Source organism: Pongo abelii, chromosome 6, assembly GCF_028885655.2.
Source record: "Pongo abelii isolate AG06213 chromosome 6, NHGRI_mPonAbe1-v2.0_pri, whole genome shotgun sequence".
NCBI classification, from domain to species: Eukaryota; Metazoa; Chordata; class Mammalia; order Primates; family Hominidae; genus Pongo; species Pongo abelii.
Window position 1 is genome coordinate 52,178,206 of NC_071991.2, and position 25,308 is coordinate 52,203,513.

General features: G+C 38.0%; 1 protein-coding gene and 2 pseudogenes across 2 annotated transcripts in view; 2 read left to right on the plus strand and 1 right to left on the minus strand.

Annotated features, from left to right (window-relative positions):
* Window positions 1–5,455: 5,455 nt before the first annotated feature.
* On the plus strand, window positions 5,456–12,649 carry LOC129056666 (probable C-mannosyltransferase DPY19L2; annotated as a pseudogene).
* Window positions 12,550–25,308, plus strand: part of LOC100438739 (putative C-mannosyltransferase DPY19L2P2) — a 55,602-nt gene continuing 42,843 nt past the window's right edge. For both annotated transcript variants that reach the window (XM_054546765.2, XM_054546766.2), the window contains exon 1: window positions 12,550–12,687. In XM_054546765.2, the coding sequence (XP_054402740.1) occupies window positions 12,666–12,687 (22 nt within the window). In that variant the 5' untranslated portion in view covers window positions 12,550–12,665. The remainder of the gene's footprint in view (window positions 12,688–25,308) is intronic.
* On the minus strand, window positions 24,121–24,578 carry LOC129056663 (protein S100-A11-like; annotated as a pseudogene).

The following is a 25,308-nucleotide window of genomic DNA, read 5'->3' on the forward strand; positions in this document are numbered from 1 at the left end:
AAAACCACCATCTTCCTATGTGTTTTCTGTTTATCCCAGCTGTTTTATGTCTCTGTTTCTCTCTTTTCTTGCTTCCTTTCAAATTGTTTGAGTGACTCGTCACTCAGCTTTCCTTCTCTTTTAGTCTGAAAGATATGTATTTTTGCATTTCTATTATTTCAGTGATGACTCTGAAATTGTAACATTCATTCTTGGTGTATCAATGACTAATCTTAATCTACATTTTGCATGCAAGATAATTCAAGGAACTTGAAACTATTTAACTACATTTAATCGCCTCTCGATTTCTATGCTATTGTTGTGTGTAAGAATTTTTTTTTTTTTTTCAGGCGGAGTTTCCCTCTTGTTGCCCAGGCTGGAGTGCAATGGTGGGATCTCGGCTCACTGCAACCTCCTCCTCCCAGGTTTAAGTGATTCTCCTGCCTCAGCCTCCCAAGTAGCTGAAATTGCAGGCGGCCCCCCACCATACCCTGCTAATTTTTGTATTTTTAGTAGAGATGGGGTTTCACCATGTTGGCCAGGCTGGTCTTGAACTCCTGACTTCAGGTGATCCACCCTCCTCGGCCCCCCAAAGTGCTGGGATTACAGGCGTGAGCCACCATGCCTGGCCATGTAAAAATATTGAGTCACCTCCTTGGAACAGCTTTGGAGTCTCTTAGCAATCTGAAAACCACAAGACCAGATTATATAAGACTCCATCCACTTTAACATTCTGTAAGCCTGGAATTGCACTTTTAAAATGTTAACTGGACCAGCCCTGTTGCGGATAATGTATTCTTAAAATGCAAGTGCAGAGAAATGAGGCATGGGTTTTTCATGTTTCCAAAAACACAGAGATTGGCACCTAAACAGTTACGGCCCTCTCCCTTCAATTGAATGCATTTGGAAAGCTTCAGGGAACACTAGTCGATCTGCATATAAGATGAGGTATATTCAAATGATGTTGAAAAAATTGGAGTTAGCAGCAGGTCTGTAGCTCACCTAAGATAATTCTAGAAGAGCAGAATCACTTTATTTCCTGCTAAAGATATTTTTGTTTTCCTTTTTTCTCTCAGACTCAGGCTTGTGGCCTTTTCTGATTGACATGGCAAGTTGGTGTCTTTCCACTTTCTCCTTGATGAAACACCTGCATCCAATATGAATTTAAAGAAGCTCTGTAAAGTAATTCAACAGCAGCAAATATGCTGTTTAAAAATGAGTCAATCCAAGATATGTAAATCTAAGAAAGGTTTTAGATTGAAGCAGTTGTTTTATAAAATACACATGTCCAAAGACACTTTTTTTAGTGGAGGCAACTTGCTGAAGAAGAATTTGAAAGGATCTTTTAACATTTTTAAACAGACCAATTTGAAATTGCCTAGAAAATAAGTAAGCTCCAAGAAGAACATACCTATGGCCATGCTATTTTTTGAAGACAAAAATGGAGCTACAAAATTAAACAAAGGATGTATTTCATGTTTGAATTTGTAGAAGTCTTAGAGCAGGATAATGAAAATAAATAAAATTACTAAATAAAATAACTATGAGATCCTAAGAATTTTGCCACCATCTTTGGGAATAACTAATGCTGATAAACTAGAGACTAATACTTTGGTGCCAGTTCCAACTCCTTGCACTGTACAAAGGGGGAAAAGTATCTTAATGCATAAGAAATTATAAGACAGCACAAATAAAGACCAATCTTTTATGCAGAAAGTTTCAATTAAAGTGAAATTCATATTTTAAATTACCAAATTATAAGTGGAAAAGTTTGTAATATTTTCAAAATGGTCTTCACTGAACTACCTCTATCTAGTCTGGAGGCTAGAGATGGAACTTAACTATCCACTTAAATTTATATCTATGTATTTGTGCAAAGTTAAAACTTTAAATCTAATAAATTATCTGAATCAGTTAAAACAAAGTCATTATTATTTGGAAAACTAAATCTTGGCCATGATGAATATCTTGATTATTTTGATATATGAAATATGCAATGTAATTTTTATGTGGGGTTACATTTGGAATTTTCCTACATTTCATGTTTAGTAAATGGATTTATTATAAGAACAGTGATTTTTTTAAAGAATGAATTTAATAAGTAACTTTTGAAATTTTGATTTACAGATCATTATTGCCATCTGCTGGTTACATAGTTTAATTGCATTTTTAAAAATTCCCAATTGTTTTACTAAAAGACAAAGGAAAAACTGAGGCAAGTTTTAGATATCCATAACCGGATTAGAGATCTCTATGTAAGACAGATAATTTGCAGCCCGGTGCAGTGGCTCATGCCTGTAATCCCAATACCTTGGGAGGCAGAGGCGGCAGGAGTGCTTGAGGCTAGGAGTTTTAGACCAGCCTGGGCAACATAGTGATACCCTGTCTCTACAAAAATAAACAAAATAACTGTGTATGGTGGCCTGCACCTGTAGTCCAAGCTACTCAGGAGGCTGAGGTAGGAGGATCGCTTGAGCCCAGGAGTTCAAGGGTGCAGTGAACACCATCACACTTTAGCCTGTGTGACACAGTGAGACCCTATCTTGAGAACAACAACAAAAAAAGCTAAATCATGAGGCATCTCTGTTTCAAAGATGATAAGATAATGCAAGAATATATTGCATCATACCTAATTATAATGTGCTATTTTAATTGTCAATTCATCATAGATTAAATTATCAGGCTAACTGCTTTAAGTTATTGTCATTAGTTAGTATGCAGCTAAAATGTGACTAAAATAACCATTGAAAATAACGAGGTCAAAATAAGTGACCACTGTTAGAGAGGCTGTAAAAACATGAAAATATCCATGATTCTATCTAACCGCACATAAAACTAAGTGTCATGATTTCCCTCTTATACACAAATCTACTCCTCTCCTTAGTAGGAGTAGATACATAATGATTTAGGCAACTATCTCTCAGTTAACTAATGAACCTAAAACATGTATTACTGTTTAATAATTACTAACATATCACTTGATGACAAAGAAACCAAGTGAGCAAAATATTAATTGGAAGTGCTGGCAAAAATAGCCATAACTTTTGCACCAACCTAAAAATCCTCACTAGTGCACTATAGGATGGCCGGTCTAGAACATAATAAAGGAACATTTGTTTAAGCATGTGCTGTGTTTTTGATGCTTTACAAGCATTAATTCATTCAATCATACCATCAGTAAGACAAACATAACTGTCTTCATTTTTCAGATGAGGAAATTAATCCTAGAGTGGCTAAATTACTAGCTCAAGGTCATACATTGGTAATCTTCCTATATGAGTCCCCTGTGTAAAAGATTCAGAGCAGCACATGGCACACAGTTAATTTTATGTGTTTACTAAACATATGAATCATAAAATACATCCTGCTTCTTTTTTCCTTTAACATTATATCATGACTATTTTCCTATATCATTAAATATCCATGCAAAATGACTTTAGTGGCTGTAATGCTTCATTATATGAATGTTTCATAACTTAGTGTTTGACATTGAGGCCATTTCTATTTTTTCAACGATATAAATAATAGCACAATGAACATTCTTATAAAAAGATTAATTTTTTAAATGATAAAATGACCAGATTTGTACTTTCAAGGGCTAGACCAGGGTAAGAGCATTTTTTATCCCACCAGGACACCAAGTGATGCAAAAGGCAATTGGAAACTCCAGAAAAAACAAACTGACCAAAAAGAAAAACAATCACTCCACTTCACTTATTGTCCCCCAAAAATTAAAAAGTCATATTTTAAAATAAGGTGCTTTATTTTGAGTTTGCCTAGCCATTCGAGAATATATTCTTATCAACCACCATAAATACTTTGTATTTTAAATGCAGTAGTGGACAGATAGAATTTATTAGCTGTTAAAACTTGGGCAAATAACTACATCCTGATGCTTGATTTTAAAATTTGCATATAGCTATTGCATGAATTAAGTGAGAAAACATTTTGAGCACCAAACACAATGCCAGGAATGTAGAAATGCTCCTTAAAAAAAATCTCCCAAAACAAGAAATGGACAGTAATAGCACTTACTGAATTTAAATGAATGACAAGATAAATGGTACTGTCAGTTAAGTGCTCTAGACCTTCAGAAAAAGCATAATTAATATGGGCTGGAGAAATGGGCTGGGGCTTGGAAGGTGACAGCATTCAGATGGGCAGGGAGAAAAGGATGTAAAAGCCAAGGGGTGGCTTTTCCATATGAGTAAAGGAATTCAGCAGTTATGGTGTCTCAGGCTGTGGACCTCACCTGAAATGACTGGGATGGAAGATTTGTGCCTGAGGAAGTGGGAAATTAAAGTTGAAAAGGTATATTGGGCAATTATTGAAGGCATTAGTGAGCAAGCCTAGGAGTTGATTTGTGGGCTATGGGGAGCCATGAATATTTTTGTGCTGTGTTGCATCAGGAAAAATCAACCTGGCCACAATGAGCCATGCTTTAGACTGGTCAGTTAGGATATGGGAGTTCAATTTGATCCATCATCAGACAGATGGGAAGTGAAGCGGTGTGGGCTCCAGCATGTGGCCCGTGACAGAGGACATGGAAAATGTCAGTGGCCCCAGTGCATCTGTGCCAGCCGCTTTGGCCTCCTGTAGGGCTGCGCGGTGATTGGGAGCTAAGCGCTCCCCTCTTAGTTGTTCCTGGCTGGTGCTGAAAGCTCTTGAGCACACCGCTCCTAGGGCTGACGACTTCTGAGGAACCTCATTGGAAAAGCATGTTGCTTTAAGATTCAGTAAACGCTGTCCCGTGCCAAGGAATTGGCGTCAACCTGAGGCTCTGGGATCAGACCCACCAGACTCAGGCCGGCTCTGCCACGTGTTGCCGGCAGTCTCGGCCCGTTCCCTCCGCGTTGGCAACGGGCACTGACTGTCCGATACCCCAGCGATCGTAGGAGAGCAGAGACGTTCCTAATGCCGGGCGCACCACGGGCGGGCCTGCGGGTCCGTTGGCTTTCCTGACACACTTCCTACAGTCATTTCTTTCAGCTGAGATCTTCCCCTTTAATACCTCGTTAATTAACGTGTAACCTTTTGGTTAAAATGTCAAAGCTAAGACTAAACCCGAAGAAAAGAATGAAACCACGGGAAGTTCTTCAGACTTAGTCGCCAGCAAGGTTATGGCCCGAAGCGGTGCAGGGGCGGCGCGCAGGGAAGCGATTGGCAGAGCTGTGCGCACTGGGGGTGCTGCAGGCGCTGGCGAGAGTGTGGAGAGGCCGCGTGGAGCTGCGCGCTCGGGGTGGGAGCTGCACTCCCAGTGAAGCGCGTGAAGGGCGAGCGGTGATGGGTTCTGCGCCAGTGGGGCTGGGAGCGTGTGGGGGGCTGTACGTGGAGCTGCCGCAAGGTGAGGACTGCACATGTGGGCTTGGGGACTGCGCGCACCGGGGGTTGCAGGCGCTGGGGAGAGTGTGGGGGGCTGTGCGTGGGGCTGCCCTCACCGGAAGCTGCACGCTCGGGGAAGCGCGGAGGCGGGGGTGCTGCGCGTGCTGGGAAGCACGTGGGGGGACACGAAGGGACTGCCCGCGCGAATGGCTTCGAACGCACGCGCCCCACCCCACATTTCACAGTCGCCAAGACGACAGGGAGGTCCGCAACGGCTGCGGGGACAAGTCCGTTGAGGCTGCCAGGCGAGTCAGGCCTTTCTGGACCTCGCCCGACTGGGCTGGGCTGTGCCTGAAATTGACCCAGCTCCACCAGGGATTATGAGAAAACAAGGAGTAAACTCAAAGCCGCTACAATCTTCCCGCCCGGGAGCCGGAGGTGGAGGAGGAGGTGGAAAAGTCGGCCCTAGGCGGCGGGAACCTGCCAAGGGGCGCCCCGAGGTACTCCACGCGGAGGATCCGAAATCTGAAAGCACGAAAAGGCTTGGAGCTAGAGGTGGGGGCCAAGACCCTTCTTCTCGGCCCCTTCCAGTTCGTCCATAATTTCCTGGCGCAGCTCCGGGAAAAGGTGCACGAACTGCAGGCGCGGCGGTTCTCCAGCAGAACCACTCTCGGCATCGGTAAGGAGAGGGCAGGAGAGCCCTGGGAGGGAGCCGCATGGCGCTTTTCTTAAGTCTTGAAGGAGATCAGTTTAACAAGCAAGGGTTTGTGGGTGCCTAGTAGCAAATAATAGCAAGGTCCGAGTAGAAAGCAGTTGGCCAAAGATCTTGCCATTGAACCAGGGGAGAGAGAGAGATGGGGAGTATATTGGTTTGAAGGGCTGTCAGATCGCACAGAGTGTTTTAAGGTCTAGGAGTTTTAAAGGCTGAGGGGAAGGATCAAGGGAAGAGGATGAGATTAAGATTCCAAGAGAGGAAATAATTAGTGGAGCAAGTCTTGGAATATTTGGGAGGGGTAGAATTAAAGGCACAAATTTGAGAAGCTAACTGTGGGAAAGAGGAGAGAGAATTCCTTTTCTGAGATGGCAGGGAGTAGAAAAGCGAGGATCACTATATGGAGAAATGTTAAAGTGGAGATAAAAGAAGTTGAGAGTGCTGGCGTCTAATGGTCTTTGTTTCAGTGAAGTATGAGACTGGGTCACCTTCAGAGGTGAGATTGATAGGATGCCGGGGTCCAGGGGACATGCTTCTGTTACAGCTTGGAAAGGGCATGTGATAAGCCCTTCAAGCATTTAGAATACTGGCATCATTACACCATATCATTTTTTTTCAGATGTGGTATGTGGGTTAAGGGAGGGAGTGAGAGACACAGAAAGATTTTGGGCATCTTTGGAAAGCTGGATGAATTTGGTAGTATATTTGACCTTTTCCTTATATATCATCTGAAGGGTTTTTGCCAGTGTATATAATTGTTAGGAGAATTAGAAATAGGATACAAATATAGTTGAATAGGATAGTCTCTGTATATTTTAAAATTAATGAAGCCTAATAAACAGTTAATGAGCATCTTTACAACCATTTAAAGTTTTCAGCCTTTTAAAAATTATAGCAACTGTGCTTGCAGACAGTCCAAAAATACACTGTGGGCCATACTTTGCCTATCCTGGTATAAAACAAGTAAATCTTCTGAGCAGTATTTAAGATAAGCCCAGGACAGTTAGTAGTATAGGAAAAGATCTGGATAAGCATGGTTGAGAATTTCAACATTGCAATTTTTTAATTTAAAAAAATTTAATTTCTTCAACAATTATTGAATTAATTTGCATTTATTTTGTTAGCCAAGAGGAGTAATTTTTGAATTTTTAAGAGGCTATTACTGGTGGTTTATAAGACGACTTGCCAAGTATATTTGTGATAACCATAAGAAATACCATTATAAAATCTCAGAAGGGAGGTAGGACTTCTGGAATAGCCAAGGAAATGCACTCCTCCATGATGACAATGAAAATACTTGGAAAATTATCAAAATCATTTTCTTCAAAACTTTGGAAATTAACCAAAGGTTTACAACAATCTAAAGGGCATTAATTCAAGAAAAGCTGCTGAACCTCTATAAGAACAGCAAAGTCTGTGGTGTTTTAACTTGTTCTATTCCCCACTCTTCTCTCTCCAGCTCCATGGTACCCTTGAAAACAAGCAATTCCCCAACCAAACAGGGGCACAGGCTGCGTTTGCAGCTCTGGTAAAAGCTCCATACCCAGCGCAGTGTCTCCCAGCTCCCTGGTGAAGTCTTATGTATACATGGGGCGCTGGCACAGGTGCCTCCAGATAAGTCTCCTAGGCCATCTAGTAGTTCCTAGGTCTGGGCGCTTGCAAAGAGCTTGCAATTAATCAAGGCTGAGTTGCACAATGGGGCTTTTAGATGTGATGCTGAGGAAGTGATTGCCTGCATTTAATCGTCTTCTGATGAATGCTGGAGAAACTGATCTAGAGTGGCTCCTCTTGGTTAGAATTAGCTGAAGCATACTGTATATATTTACTTCTTTTAAAAATTTCATATAAAGAAATAGAAAATAATACTAAAAAAAAAAAGGTCACAATCTTCCATAATTCCATCACTCTTACCAATTACCTGAAGTAAAAAAACCCTCTCAAGTCTCTCCCTTTGCTTGTCAAGCCCCGCTGCAGAGAGGTAAGGTCTGTTCAGAATTTGCTTTGAGTCCTGGATTTTTTCCTATGCTCTTAGAGACAGGATTAGCTGGCCGTCTGGCTTTGTGTGCTATCTTTCTAGACATGTAAAATAATACATTTGAAATACTTGTTTTAACGGTATTTTATAATAAAGCAGCTTTTAATAACTTTCCTTTTCTTTTTTCCAGCCGTTTTTGTGGCAATTTTACATTGGTAAGATTTAGTTTCAGTTTGAAATATTTAAAAACATTTGAATTAAAAATTACCATCACTCTTTGCATACAGTAAAACAATAACTTCTGGCTATATTTGTAGAACATCTTTATGTGTGCCAGTTTATACACATATTTTGCTTTTTTACAAACCTCATATGTGAAACAGCATTTACAAAATAGATGCATTGGGGAATAGTAACTTATGAATTAAAATATTTTGGTTTTACCAAATAATTCACCACACTTTTTAAAAATATCTAGCTTTTCTAGTGTATTTTGCATGTGTAGTTCATTTAAAACCCTCCTTTGTTTTATGGTAATTATATGTTGCTAGTGAAATAACTTTTTTTTTTGTTTTTTTTTTTTGTTTTTGAAACAGTCTTGCTCTGTCTCCCAGGCTGGAGTGCAGTGGTGCAATCTTGACTCATTGCAACCTCTGCCTCCCAGCTCAAGTGATTCTCGTGCCTCAGCCTTCGGAGTAGCTGGGATTACAGGTGTGCGCCACCACACCCAGCCAATTTGTTGTATTTTTAGTGGAGGCGAGGTTTCACCGTGTTGGCCAGGCTGGTGTCAAACTCCTGGCCTCAAATGATCCACCTGCCTTGGCCTCCCAAGGTGTTGGGATTACAGGCATGAGCCACCACACTCAGCCAGTGAAATAACTTTAGTGATAAAGTTTTAGTAACACCTGCCAATTGGAAGTCAGGTAAAAAAGAAGATGAAGATTCTGCAGTGGTTATACAGAGTTAAATGGCTTTGACTCTTTCAGTGTGCAAGCCTGTGTACATTATTTTACAAAAGTATTTATAAAAATTTGTAAAATAATATTTCCCTCTGGAATATTTTATTTTTACCTGTGCTCAGCGATTTCTACCCTTGGGAGGTATGAGATCTACCCCTATGTTCTGTTGACACAGTTCTGCTCTAGACATTTAGTCTGCAGGGAGATTTTGATGTTAGAACTGAAGCTGCAATGGTAGGGAATATTCCTGCAGTTTTTGGTACCCTGGCATATGTCCTACATGTAAAGAAGGGTTAGTGGAAAACGGGGTTAATATATATAGAACTTTGCTTTATTTTCAACTTCACTGGAAAGTACTGACTACCTAAGTTAGCTATAGCATAATTGTCGACCACAGCTAATTTTGTTTATCACATATGCTCCTTTCTTCACTGCCTACAGCTGTTGAGTTTCACTACGAAAAGGTGAAGTACACACCTGTATTCTTTGGCACTTGAAAGTTGATCCTTTATGTGATATACTTATTGTAAGTCTGCTTTGATCTAAAGTAATTTTATTTAAAATTATATTCTGAACCCTTTTCAACAGTTATGGAGGTATTTCCCAAGGCCGGTACATTAGAATCACTTGAAACTTAAAAAACAAACACTAACCTGCTTCTGTTCTGATTTAGAGGCCTGGGATGAAAGGAAGGGTGAGAAAAGCCACAAGAATTTTACATATACAATTAAGTTTTTTTTTTTTTTTTTTTTTTTTGAGACAGAGTCTCACTCTGTCACCCAGGCTGGAGTGCAGTGGCATGATCTCTGCTCACTGCAACCTCCGCCTGCTGGGTTCCAGCAATTCTCCTGCCTCAGCCTCCCTATCAGCCAGGATTACAGACATGCACTACCATGGCTGGCTAATTTTTGTATTTTTAGTAGAGACAGGGTTTCACCATGTTGGCCAGGTTGGTCTCAAACTCCTGACCTCAAGTGATCTGCCCACCTCGGGTTCCCAAAGTGCTGGGATTACAGGCATGAGGCAACGCACCCGGCAACAATTACGTTTAAAAAACCACTGAGTTAAGGAATTTCAGGTGTGTGCCATACTGCATTATAAATCCCTAAAAACATACAAGTTAGTAAGCAAATTATAAAAACAATATTATAACAATTTATTGTTTTCTTTTTTATGGCTTTCTTATCGCTTATTTTAATGTTGGTTTTGAAACTTGTTCTTATTGTAATATGATACTTCATTTTTTTCTAGGTTACATTTAGTAACCCTTTTTGAAAATGATCGTCATTTCTCTCACCTCTCATCTTTGGAATGAGAGATGACTTTTCTCACTGAAATGGTTAGGTTTCTTCTTCTAACGAATTAATTTGTGGTTTAAGAATAGCGAGACTATGAGGCAGAAATGTATTAGGAATTGAAACGAACTTTTGGTGAACTGCACTGTTTCATAAGCTATAACCCAGGTTTATTATTTAAATAGTAAAGCATTTGAGATTATTTTTCTGTTACTTACTTCATTATCTCTCACCCTTTCCTAATGCAGACTTCTTTTTAAGATAATGAAGATGAATTATAGTAGCTGAGGAAGGAGGACAAAGAAAGCACTGAAGAAGTGATAAAGGGGAATGAAATGAGATGTTATCAGAAATTGCTTTCTCTTTGGCAACAGTTGGGAGATCCCATGTTTTACTGGGTCTTTTACTGATGATGATGATTATTTGGCTCTCTTTTGATTTCAAGATAGTCTCTTTTAAGAGATAACTTTTGATATAATTTTTAAATATTTTTCTGTTTTTCGATACTTAATCTTTAAAATGGAGTTTTCTGCCATACACATCTCACAAGTATTGTGAGGAGTAAGTGGAATAGCGAATGCCAAAATTGTGCAATTTTACATTTAGAAGACACCACAACCGTCCATCTTCCAGATCTGCTCGCAGCTGGTCGGGGGCCTAGTGAAGCATTGAAACTGACTCTCCTCACTCTAGCCATTGCTTTTTGTTTAAATTATGGTAAAATTTAGATTTAAGTTTGTAATAGAAAAATTTCAATGTTTATCATTTAAGCGTACAATTCAGTGACATTAAGTACATTCTTGTTGTCTTGCAACTATTACCACTGTCCACATCCAGAACTTTTTGCTATCCCAAACAGAAACTCCACCCACTAAACACTAATCACACCCAGCTCTATTTTCTGTCTCTATGATTTTGCCTATGCCAGGCCCCTCAGTCACTGCTTTTTAATTTTCATCCCTATATTGCCCCTATAAAGTTTCAAAGCATTGGATACATTAACATATGTATGACATTTGAACATTTTAAAGGTATTTCCAAAGACAGAATATAAAATATTATTAAATAAAGAGTGTAACTGTGGCAGAGTCTGGACTTTGGTGACAGATTGCTGGATTCTAATAGCAGTTCTGTGCTTTATTGTATGATGGCTAGTCAGGTCACCTCTCAGATTCTCAGTAATCTCATCTGCTCAATAGAATAATGCCAACCTTAGAGGGGTTTAGGGACAATGAAGGGAGATAATGAATGGCAACACATAGCAGAATACTTAAAACAATAGTTGTTATTAGTCACTTATTTATATATTTAATATTTCCCTAAATATAGACTTTTGCATATTAGATACCTTTAATTATTATATTGCTTTATCCTCCTAAGCAGAAAGGAAAATTCTTTATGAACTCATATTTTGCCAATCAACTACGAGGTAATGGCCTTTCAGACATCAGCTAAAACAGACCTTTAATTTAGTAGCTACTCATGTTGGATGAGGCAGATATGATTATAGCATATAGCATTTTTTAGGGAGAATGCATTTTAAACAGTGTGGCCCTTTTTTGCTTTTAGATTTTAGGAGCGAAAGCAAGAAATTGATGGGGAAATAAGACATAACATGCTGTTGTTAATCCATGAATTTTAACTCAACAGCACTTTTACTATCCTAATGAAGCCTTTATTTTATATGCTGAAGTGCAAGACACTAAAATAATCTGCTTTTTAGTACATAGTATTTGTGAGTAACAATAGTCAATCAACATTGAGCTTCACTTTGCACAGAGGATTAGATGGAGCTATGAAGTAAGCTAGAAGCACTGGATTCCTTGCTCATGATGCTTATGGTCATTATATTTTATTTCCTAAGAGCATGGGAAAAAAAGAAGTAATTTTTTATATGCAAAGTTGTACAGAGGCATGAAGGCATCCCTGTTTATGATAGAATTAATCAGATGTCAAACTTCAAGCATCTCAAATGTGGGGGATAAAACCAGATTTGGGAAAATTAAACATATACTATCTACACATTTTAAGACATTATTAGAGAAACTCTTTAAATCACTCGACCATCCCTCCAACTCTTTAGTTTGAAAGCCTATAGAAAACTTGAAAGAATAGTACAGTGATCACCTGAAAATACGTGCTTTTTAAAGTCCAAGAATGCAAAATAGCGAGGAGTAATTAGGAAGTCTTATTACTGACCTTTTTTTTTTTCAGAAAAAAAGTTCTAAAGAAGTGATAAAAATAAATATTTTAAAGTTTTAATTACATTGACAACATGTGCCTTCTTTTTTTTTTTTTTTTAAAAAGGGACTTTATTATTCCTACTTCAAGACCATTATTGAAGCACTTTCATTTTTGGAAGGATTGTGGACGATTATGAATGACAGGCTTACTGAATATCCTCTTGTAATTAATACAGTAAAATGCTTCCATCTTTATCCAGAGGTGAGTCATAATTTGAGACAAATAATATATTTGTAGAGTGATCCTCTTTATCAGATAAAAATAGTAAGCACAATCTTGTTAAGAAAGGGAGGGGACCTTTCAGGTTTATTAGTTGTGTGTATCCTTATAGTTGAGCAGAATATCATAAGTTCCTCTCTTAAAATTTAAAGACCCCAGAAACTGTTCTCTCATGACCTCAAAGAATGAACCTTAGTGTGTAAATAATGGCCAGAGTAATAGACAAGCCAAATGGAAAAGAGAGTCATGGGAGCCAAAAAGTTCTAAATGGGGATGGGCTTTTGGCTTTGGATACCTTGTAGGTGGGCACGATGACCACGTGAAGGGACAGTGAGAGTGATGAGCTTGAATAGTGATCTTGGAGTTACATTAGTAAAGTAAGATTTATTTAGTCACACAGCTGGAAATCTATTACTATCTTCCAACACTTAGCCTAAAAGAGTATGGTTGTTATAGTAGTCTATAAATGCTAGACATTTGAAAAACGGAGACAAAATTAGTGAACTCAGTTTGTGAACTCAAGATAAATGCTAAATTTGACACCATGGTAAATACTACTGTTGAGTTTAAAGTTGTCTCAGAATCCAGCATATTAATTAAAAGTTACTGCTTTCTAGTCCTTTATTTATATTTTTATAGCTTTTAAAAATTATTATTCTTTAGATTTTGAAATGCTTAAAACTACAGGGACTTAGAAAATAATATTCAAATATGTGTGATCAACCATCTAAAATAAATAAATGCTAATCTTTGTCATTTTTGCATCAGCTATTTTAAAATAATTAAAATATAAATACAGTTAAAATCACCTTTGTTCTGCTTCTAGTCCAACTTATACCTTTATTAAAATTTGGTGTGTGTATCCATCCAATCTCTGTTTTCAGAGATTGTTTTATTATGTGCTTTAAGTCCACATAAATGATCTCATACTGAATGTGTCACTGTAGGATTTTTTCTTCAAAATTGTATTTTTGAACTTTCTGTATATATATATTTCTTTAATTTTAACCATCTTATGAATTCTAAAGTTTATATATTTCCCCATCTTAATATATTATTTCCAATTTTTTGATTACAAGCAATGTAATCTAAAATGTACACTTTTGTATGGTTTTCTTCTGTATATGTGCAATATTTTGTCTAGGATATATACCTAGAAGTGGAATTGTTGTTATAGAGTGTGTGATTTTTCAGCTTTACCAGAGATTGCTAAATTGCTGTCTGAAGCAAATGTAGCAGTTCACACTGCTGTCTAGAATTTTCTCATATCCTTATTAGATTTTGAATTGTCAGACCCTGTGATTTTTACTCTTATGATGACTGTGATATGCTTTTTTGTTTTAATTTTTACTTCCCTTATGATTTATGGGGATAAATATATTTCCACGTTTAATAAGCATTTGGATTTTTTCTTCTATCAACAACATATATAAATCTTTGTCACCAAATCAGCTTTTTTGAGGTATGACTTACATGTAATAAAATGTGCAAATTTTGAGTGTACCATTCTCTGAGTTTTGACAAATGTATGAAGCTATATATCTATCACAACAATTGAGTTACAAAACATTTTCAGAAATGCTCCATTGTGGTAACTGTCTTTTCCCCCATTGAATTAATTGTCTCGGTACAATCGTTGAAAATTGATTGACCACATTGAATCTGTTTCTGGACTCTATTGTTCTCTTGATCTATAATTATGCCAATGCCACACTGTCTTGATTACTGTAGCTTTACAATAAATCTTGAAAGTAGATAGTTCTCCAACTTTGTTTTTCCTTTTTAAAATTGCATTTCTATCTAAATGTTAGGGTCAGCTTATTAATTTCTCAAAAAAACCCTGGGATTTTGGTTGGGATTATGTTGGATTTGTACATGTATTTGGGAAGAATTGACATCTTAATAATATTGAATTTTCCAATCCACGATCATGGTATAGATCTCCATTTTGTTGATTATTTTTAATTTCTCAGCAATGTTTTGTATTTTTTCAATGTACAGTCTTCCCCAGTACTCTTTTATTATAAATGGTATTATTTTAAAATTTTTATTTTTCTACTTTTTGTTGCTTTTGAATAGAAATATAGTTGATTTTGAATATTAACTTTGTACCTGCATCTTGATGAAGTCAGCGGTTCTAGTAGCTTTTTTGTAGAATCCTTTGGATTTTTCTATGCACATGATGATATAGTCTGTAATTAAAAGCAGTTTTACTTTCCAGTAGATATACCCTAAATGTTTTTAAAACAGCTTTATTGAGGTGTAATTGACATATGATAGCTGGTCATATAGATGAAGTGTAAAGTTTGATTAGTTTTGGCCCACCTGTAAAACCATCACCACAGTCAAAACAATGAGCATATCCCTCATCCCAAAGTTTCCCTGTGCTCCTTGGTAATCCCTCCTTCCTTCGTCTCTCTTTGCCCACATCCCATCCCTAGGAAGCCACTAATATTCTCTTTGTCATTATGGTTTAGTGTGCATTTTCTAGAATTTTATAGAAATAGAAACAGAGTTGTTCTGTGCCTAGGTCTTAATTTACGCAGTTGACTGAGTGATGACACAGATAGATCAGTGCCGCTGAAAGAAGAATTTGTGAGTAATACTTCCTTGGAGAAGAGGACAAGTCACATCACACAGAGCCGCAGGAGAGAGACAGTTTGGTCAGGCGGAAGCAGTACTGAGGGTGAAGCCTAGGCCATCACCTTTATTGGGGTTTCTATGGGAAAGGGAAAACCAGGCAGAGTTTAAAAAAGAAAAGAAACAAAATCAAAAGACAGTTGATAAACTGGGAGAAGATATTTGTTTGGTTTCTTTTTGTTTGTTCTGAGACAGAGTCTCACTTCATCGCCCAGGTTGAAGTGCAGTAGCGTGATGTCGGCTCCCTGCAGCCTCCGCCTCCCAGGTTCAAGCGATTCTCCAGTCTCAGCCTCCGAATAGCTGGGATTACAGATGCGTGCCATCACGCTTGGCTAATTTTTGTGTTTTTAGTAGAAATGGGGTTTCACCATGTTAGCCAGGCTGGTCTCAAACTCCTGGCCTCAAAGCTAGGCTGGTGATCCTCCCGCCCTGGCCTCCCACAGTGCTGGGATTATAGGCGTGAGCCACCATGCCCGTCCAGGAGAAAATATTTGTAATATACCTTACAGATAAAGGGCTAATACACCTAATATATAAATAACTCTTAATTCTTTATATATTTAGCTTCTGGAGGCTTCAGGTTTCAGTTTGGTGACGAAGAGAGCTGGAATGATGGCACTCTCATTCCTACAACAAGGAAAATAGCTGGACAAACTGCAAGATAACACCTTTTCTTGAACCCTTCAGAAAACTGAGGTCAGAGGACAACCAACACAAAATTTCAAGAAGGACAGGTGCCTGCAGAAAGCAATAGGAACTGAGCATTCTGGAATAGGAACTGCTTGACTGAGATAGATGCTTTTGAATGCCATATAAGCTGGTAGAAAGATTAAACCAGAAATTTTTAATGAACTGCTACAGGCTTAGTGTGAGCTGGCATGAAACGTGAAGGTGAGCAGGCTCTCTCAGGGAAGATTGGGGAAGTATTTAGAGAAAGCTTTCCCTATGGTGCTGGCTAGGGGACAGGAAAAGCAATCATTGCTCAGACTCTGCTCACACCCATGTTGTGAAATCTCTCCTAAGGAAAAGAAAGCCATGATCTGCAGGGAGAACGGTATCAAACCCATTGTCTGAGGACACTGGTGGGTATCCAGTGAAGCTGGTGAAAGAGAACAGGCAGGGAAAAAAAAAGACCTAAATGTTAAAAAACAGTCATATTCCTTGAGGAGGGAACACTTATGAAGGGTACAGCCCCCAAGTCCCAAATTTACAGTACCTGTCTAAGATTGAGGCTTAATTGGAACATCAGAAAACCTGCCACTCTTCCCCCATTACATTAACAAGCCTTTGGTAAAAATCACAGTGGAATGTGACTGAGTGAGTTTTGCAAGGCATTTTCTTTCTAGGGAGCAGCACAAAGGAAAACCCAAAACCAAGTTCAAAACAAGGTACCACTAGAGGAATTTGAAATTGCTAGTGTCCATAGCAGCAACAAACTCCAGCTTTGGTAACTATAGCAATTACAAACTTCAAATCCAGCCCACCCTAACTAAATTAACACAAATCCCTACAATAAAGACCTAACAGTAAGAAAGATGTTCTTATTTTCAAGCATAAAAATACTGACCTCTACGTCTAATGTCTTATACAACATGTCTAACTTTCAGCAAAAATCATGAGGCATACCTAAAAGTAAGAAAAAGCACAGTCTGAAGAGACCGAGCAATCATCAGCCAGACCCAAAGAAGATATAGATATTGGAACAACTGGACAGGAGATTTAAGTAACTATGATTAATATTTTAAAGACCCAAATGGAAAAGACAGATGATATGCAAGATCAGATAGATAATTTTAGCAGAGTTGGACACTGTAAGAATCAAAGGGAAATGCTAGAAATAAAAAAAAAAAAGAAGTAAAAAATGCCTTAGATGGGCTCATCAGCAGACACAGCACCGCAGAAGAAATAATCGGTGAGTTTGAAGATAGGTCAATAGGAATGCAAAGAGAAAAAAAAGTGGAGGAAGGAAATGATAGAGCATCTAAGAGCTGTGACACCATATCAAATATTCTAATATATGCATAATTAGAATCCCGGTGGGAGAGGAAAGGATGAGGAAGAATAAATAATTGAAAAATAAATGACTGAGAATTTTCCAAAATTAGTGACAGATACCAAACCACAGATCCAAAAAACTCAGAGAACATCAAAAAGGATAAATACCAAACAAATGCATGAATGAATAGATAAACAAACCAAACATGTGTATACAAACCTAGGGCTAAATATAAACGCGTTAAAGAGTATGAGACAGAGACTATCTCACAAAGCCTAAAATACTTATCATCTGGCTCTTTATAGGAAAAGCTTGCTGACCTCTTATTTAGGAGAATGAATAGACTAGGGATATAATGCGAGTTTCTTGGGCAGCACCAAGGGCTTCATTTGAGGTGGATGGTCTTGAGAACAAAACCAGCCAACAGAATTGTGTTTCTCCAGCTATATTCAGATTCCCAAGTATAAACACGGAGAAAATGGAGAGTTGGATTTAATCATGTTGGGTCAGCTTTCCCTTGGATGTAGAAAGCCAAAAAGAACATTGCTCATGGCCTTCCAGCAATGTCAGCAGCAACAACAACAAAAGCCAGACAGTCTTCAAATTTACAACTTTTCCTGAAGCAGTCACGGAGCTGAGGACATAGGGCAATCAAATAACCCAAAATAAATTAAAAAGAAAAACCATGTGCAAGGAGAACAGAAACAAGCATTTAATTATACGGGTCATGCCACTAGACGCAATGGTAAAGAATTCAGCTCAAATTGTTCACCAGTCAGTCAGTAAATGCCTAGTGTGGGTTAGCAAGGGAATTTGCAATTGCTTACAGACATTTTTGCACAGATCTCATAAGGTGCTGACAAAAGATTAGCAAGAGTGCTCAGAAAGCATCCTCCATGGTAAAGCCTGGGAGAACAGGAGCCACTTAGAGAAAGGCATGAAACCCACCCACCCCCCTCTTCCTTATCTCCCCTATAAGTCTTAAACTCTCTTAGCTTAAACTGCTGGTGGAAAGGTAACAAACACTGTCCTTTTCACATTACTGGTACAAAAATAGGCCACAGATCCTGATATGGTCCTTGAGCCTTACTTTTGCTAACCCCTTGATGCCTGTTTCATATCTTCTGTTTCCAGTTATCCCAAACCTCCTGTCCCCCTTTCATTCTCAGTGAATGACCTTGTTTTCCACTTTTTTCTCGTGCCCATTATGTATTTCCTAGCTGTATCCCAGGTGCCTACTTCCTGGAATATGGAGTTGATTCAATATCATATTTGTTGAATAAAGGAAACTATGCAAATTTCCTTGTGCTACATACTCCATACTCAGTAGTCAATGGATACAACCTAAGCACAACCAAAATTAGGTTTATCTGTATCCTCACCTGCATTTGGTATTGTACTATTTTTTATTTTACTCATTCTTACACATATGTAGTGATAGATCATTATGGTTTTAATTTGCATTTCCCTATTGGCTAATGATGATGTACATCTTTTTGTGCTTATTTGCCATCCGTATGTGAAACATGTCTTTATGTATTTTGCTCCATTTCTATTTGAATTGTTTGTCTTATGAATTTTGGATCTTAGGATGTTCTTTACATATTATAGATGCTAATTATTTTTCATATATATGGATTGCAAATATATTTTCCCAGTCTGTAGCTTGTCTTTTCATTCTCTTAAACAGGGTCTTTTGCATAGTGTTATTGAGTTTGTCTCAATTTTGGGGGAATTTCTGTCTAGTTCTTCTATCAACTAAAAGAACTAGTTGAAAATACTAATTCTAGTTTTTTGACAGAGGGATTCTGAAGTCTCTTAGTAAAATTATGTATTTGTACATTTCTCCGTTGATGTCTATCTGTTTTTCTTCACATATTTTGTAGCTCTATGTTTGGTGCATATGCATTTAGGATTGCCGGGTCTTCTTGTTGGATTTTTAAAAAAATAACTTAACGATGGACTTTTTCTTCCTTCTCTGATAATTTTGCTTGCTCTGAAGTGTGCTTTTTTCTGATAATGGCATCGTCACTTCTGCTTTCTTTTCATTACTGTGTGTATGATAAATTCATCATTTTCCATCCTTTCACTTTCAGCCTGACTATTATTATATTTGAAGTGAGTTTCTTGTAAACAGTTGGGTAATATTTTTAAATCCAATCTGTCAATGTATCTCTTAATTGGTGTATTTACCAATTGGCCACTTACATTTAATATAGTTATTAATATGTTAGAGTTTAAGTCTGCAATTTTATTTTGTGGTTTCTATTCTTGGTTTTCAATTTGTTTTCTTTTTTTTAACCTTCTTGTGGCAGAACATTTTATTTGAACATTGTTTAGAGTTATATTTTGATTTATCTATTTTTTAAATATATTGCTTTACAAAGCTTTTTTTAGTGGTTCTAGTGATTATATTAACATAATTTATTACAATCTATTGCTGCTGTCATTTTACTCTATGTTTTAATCATCAAACTTATTTTAAACTCAAGTTTTCCACACATTTTATAAACTCAGGAAGAAAGTGAAAACCTGTTTTATTTCATCCATGTTTTTTATTTCTTCCTCTTTGATGTTCCAAGATTACTTCTTTTATCATTTCATTTCAGTTTAGGGAATTTTCTTTAGCTACACTTTTAGAATAGATGTCTGTTCTAAAAGTTCTGCTGGCTGCATATATATTTTTTTTTTTTAGCTTTTCTTAACTCAGAGAATGTGGTTTCTTTCCATTACTGAAGAATATTTTTGCTGGACATAGGATTCTGGGTCAATAGTTCCTTTCTTTCAGCATATGGCAAGTGTTGTGCCATTTTATTCTGGCCCTCCATATTTTCTGATGAGAAATCCACGGTTAGTTGAATTCTTTTTCTCCTTTAGGTAAGGTTTTGTTTCTCTCTTGTTGTTTTCAGTATTTTTTTAAATTTAGTCTTCAAAAGTGTATCAAAGTATAATGTTCAAATTTCAAACGTTTTCTAAAGTATGTTGTATTTTAGTGTGGATTTGTTTAGATTTTTTTCTGTTTGAGATTTGCTCAGCTCCTTGAATATTTAGGTTTATATCTTTTGCCATATATGGGAAGCCGAGTCATTATTTCTTTTTCTTTCTTTCTTATTTATTTATTTATTTATTTATTTATTTATTTATTTATTTTGAGACAGGATCTCACTCTCGCCCAGGCTGGTGTGCAGTGGTGCAATCTCAGCTCACTGCAACCTCTGACTCCTGGAATCAAGGGATCTGCCCACCTCAGCCCCCTGAGATGGGCAACTACCATACCTGGCTAATTTTTTTGAATTTTTTGTAGACATGGGGTTTCACTATGTTGCCTAGGCTTGTCTCAAACTCCTGGGCTCAAGCAATCTGCCTGCCCTGGCCACCCAAACTGCTGGGACTACAGGTGTGAGCCACTGGGACCAGCCTCAGTAATTATTTCCTTGAATTCTTTTTCAGCCCTGCCTCTTTCCCATCTCCTTCCAAGACTCCAATGACATGAATGTAGGATCCATTGTTAAAGTTCCACAGGACCCTAGGGCTGTTTTGTTTTTTTTTTTTATTCTGTTAGCATCTGTTTTTTCTCTTTTGCTCAGATAGAGTAATTTCTATTGTTCTGTCTTCTAGTTTACTGGTTATTTTCTTCTATCTCTACCATTCTTCTCTTGTACCATCCATTAAGGTTTTTTATTTTGATCATTTTATTTTTGAGTTCTGAAAATTTTGACTTTTCTTTATGTCTTCTATTTTTCTGCTGACACTTTTTCTTCTTCCAACTTCTATTTTAGGTTCATGGGATACATGTGTGGGTTTGCTGTATAGGTAAATTGCATGCAGTGGGGGTTTGGTGTATGGAGTATTTTGTTACCCAGGTAATAAGCATAGTACTCAACAGGCAGTTATTCAGTCTTCACCCTCCTCATACTCTTCACCCTTAAGTAGGCCCCAGTGTCTGTTGTTCCCTTCTTCGTGTCCATGTATACTCAGTGTTTAGCTCCGCTTATAAGAGAGAACATGCAGTATTTAGTTTTCTGTTCCTCTATTAATGCACTTAGCATACTGGCCTCTAGCTCCTTCCATGTGCTGCAAAGGACATTATCGTGTTCTTTATAATGGCTGCGTAATATTCATGGGGTATATGTACCACCACATTTTCTTTATCCATTCCACTATTGATGGCGTTTAGGTTGATTCTATGTCTTTGCTATTGTGAATAGTGCTGCAGTGAACATACATGTGCATGTGTCTTTATGGTAGGCTAACTTATATTCCTTTGGGTATATACCCAGTAATGGGATTGCTGGGTTGAATGGTAGTTGTTTTAAGTTCTCTGAGAAATTTCCAAACTGCTTTCCACAGTGTTTGAACTAGTTTATGTTCCCACCAGCAGTGTATAAGCATCCCCTTTTCTCCACAACCTCACCAGCATCTGTTATTTTTTGGCTTTTTTTTTTTTTTTTACATCACAACATGTTTTATTGTGTGAATTTTTTACAATACAAACAAAAAATACAGAAATGCAATATATGAATACAGCTAAATGCAGAATGGTGACTTTTTTCTCTTCAAGAGGCCATGATTCCCATTTCTAGTAAAATAAAGAGACTGCATATAGGTAGAAACAGGTTGGTCATTAGCTTCACAATTTTGCCTAGAAATGATCTATAAATGCATTTTTCCCCCTGCTACTTACCATAAAGTGTAAAAAGGGAGTTAAAGGAAAGTTTCCATGTTGGTTCCTACCATATGAAAGATGCTATATTCTATTTTACAGGGTCAATATATGGAAAATATCTAAATATTATTACAAAAATGAAGCAGTAATGAGATTCTGGCTGAAGAGGGCACTAAATGAGAATAATATATAAAGAATCCAAAACAAACAAACAAAAAGAGGTTGTTATAAAAAAGCTCTAGGTGCACTGTAAGCATATAGGGTTCTTTTTTCATGTGTATTTTTAAACAATGGAAGTGTCAAAAAATAGGGTCAACTGTGTTAGACTAAATTACATTATTGTATATGCTGCATTGAATGGAACCTTTGTATTATAATCATCATAGAGAAGCACAATTTGCATATTATGGCGATTTATCCTCAATGAAAACCTTCCAGAGTCCTTTTATTTTGGAATCTCCTGTAATCTATCAAACCATTAGAACATGATTGTACAACAGTAAAATGTTCTCTTGCATTAAACTGAAGATACCTGTTTAATAAAAAAAGAAAAAGAAGATGTAGGAAAGGTACTCAGAGCTGTTAGTTTCTAAGTACACAACACCCTAGACAATTCAAGGCATCTTAATCTCCATCAAGAACAACAAGAAAAATAATTTTTGTCATGCTGTTAAATCCATCATTATGGATAAAACTGGTGCAAATTGGTCAAACGGATCCAACAAACACTGACGTCCAAGCTGGCATATTAGCAACTAATACATAACTTGTGGTCAATGGAGAGTTTAAAAGATCTTCCCTTTCTTCTTGTTCTTTTCCAAGGTTCTTGAAGAGTTCTGTTGTTCTAAAATACGTTGTTGAGCTTCCCAGTTTGCTTTCTCATCCTCAAACTGTCGACGTTTTTTCTCTAATTCTTTGTGCCGTGCTTCCAAATTCTTTTTCATTTGCTCATGGTGCTGCTGGAGCTTTATCTTTTCAACAAGATAATTTTCTTCTTCATCATCTGTTTCTGGAAATTCATATATTTTAATTTTATGTTCTTGGATTTCTTTCATCATCTGTTTTGTAAACTGTTGGCATTCCTCTGGTGTGAGTGTGTCTGCTTTGGCAATAAGTGGGATGATATTCACTTTTTCATGCAAATGTTTCATAAACTCAGTATCCAATGGTTTAAGTCTCAACAAAAGGCAATGCCACGTAGTTACAAACATGTACTACCCAATCCTGCCTGAAGGTGGGAGTCTTCAGTTATGTAATGGTCCATGTCCTATAGGAGCAATGAAGTATAAACATTGCACCCTGTTATCAGGCATCTGACATCTGTTCACTCGCGATTCTGCATTTAGGTAGTCCTCAGATTTACTATCAATGTAATCGATAACAGGCTGCCAGCAATTACTATTATCCACTGCATCTCCAAATCCTGGGATATCAACTATTGTGACCAGCAACTGACCACCACCTTCTTTGATTAAAACTTTGGATTGTTCCACGTTTCTCCAGTGCTAGATTTCTAGGAGACCACACTCTTCTCTTCCTGTTCCTTCTCTAGATAAAAATGCAGCACAAAGTTCTGACTACAGATTTCTTCAAGAAAGACCACTGGATTCGGTAAGAGCAAGAGCCCAGGCTCAGGCGAGGCGAGTACGCGGCCCGGGCTGCAGCTGGCGCTGGCCATTGAGGAGCTTCTGCGCGACCATGCGATCGTGCCCGCCAGGCGCCGGCCAGTTGGCGCGCAGAGACTGCTCACGCCGAGTCTGGCCCTTGCTGCGCCCGGCCCCGCAGTCTGGGAAGTCTAAAGCTCCTCGTGTAGCTTATGGGCGGCAGCTGCAGGGCCGAAGCCTCCGGACTCAGAAGGGCCAGGTCAGTGGCGGTTACATCCCGCCGGGCCGCTTGACTTTTTAATAGCCATTCCGATTGGGTTAGTGTGGTTTTGATTTGCATTTCTCTAATGATTAGTGATGTTGAACACTTTTTCATATGATTGATGGCCACATAAATATCTAATTTTGAGAAGTTTGTGTTCACGTCCTTCATCCACTTTTTTTCATATTTTAAAAAAGTGACATTGTTTTATTACTATCCACAGGTGGGGCCTGCGTGATGTGGTGGGTGTGCTGGGCTCAGGGGACTTGTGGGCTGTGAGGACGAGATGATGACAGAAAGTCTGGAAAGAAAGGGGTTGGATTTGAAGGCCAGGCTCAAGGGGTCCTCAGGTCCACTTATGGGAAGGGACAGCCTTGAGGAAGGAGTCATGGCAAGCCACAGCTAGGCCACCAATCAGATTAAGAAATTCTAGGAAATCTAACTGCCCATCACTGTTGACATCCAGTTTCTTCATGCGGTCAAGGACACTGGGGTCCTTCTGGTTCTCTGTGAACCAGCCAGCTCCGTATTCATGAAGCTTAGGAACTCCGTCTTGGAGAGATTGCGGTTGTAACCATCCTTTCCAGCATACTTCTGGAAAACAGCAATCAGGGCTTCAATGCACCGCTCAGTCTCTGTAGGGCTGGAGATGTTTGCTATGTTGGAGCTGACCGAGGTGCGGGAGGCTGTGACTGGGAGTGGCATGGAGTACCCATTTTTTAATGGGGTTGTTTTTTTACTTTTGATTTGTTCCTTATGGATTCTGGATATTAGATCTTTGTCAGATCAATAGTTTGCAAATATCTTCTCCCTTTCTGTAGGTTGTCTTTTTACTCTCTTAGTAGTTTCTTTTGCTATGCAGAAGCTCTTTAATTTAATTAGGTTGCATTTATCAATCTTTGTTTTGTTGCAATTGCTTTTGACATCTTCGTCATGAAGTTTTTGCCAGGGTCTATGTCCAGAATGGTATTTTCTATGTTTTCTTCTAGGGTTTTCATTGTTTTAGGTTTTACATTTCAGTCTTTAATTCATCTTGAGTTGATTTTTGTGTATGGGGAAAAGAAAGGGTGACGTTTCAGTCTTCTGCATATGGCTAGCCAGTTATCCCAGCATCATTTATTGAATAAGAAGTCCTTTTCCTATTGACTTGTTTTGTCAGGTTTGTTGAAAATCAGATGGTTCTAGGTGTGTGACTTTATTTCTGGGCTCTCTATTCTGTTCCATTGGTCTATGTGTCTGTTTTTGTGCTAGCACCATGCTGTTTTGGTTATTGTAGCCTTGAAATATAGTTTGAAGTTGGGTAGTATGATGCCTCTGGCTTTGTCCTTTTTGCTTAGGATTGCTTTGGCTATTTGAACTAGTTTTTGGTTTCATATGTGTTTTACTTTATTTATTTGTTTAACCTTATTTACATTGAAGGTTTTAGAATAGTTTT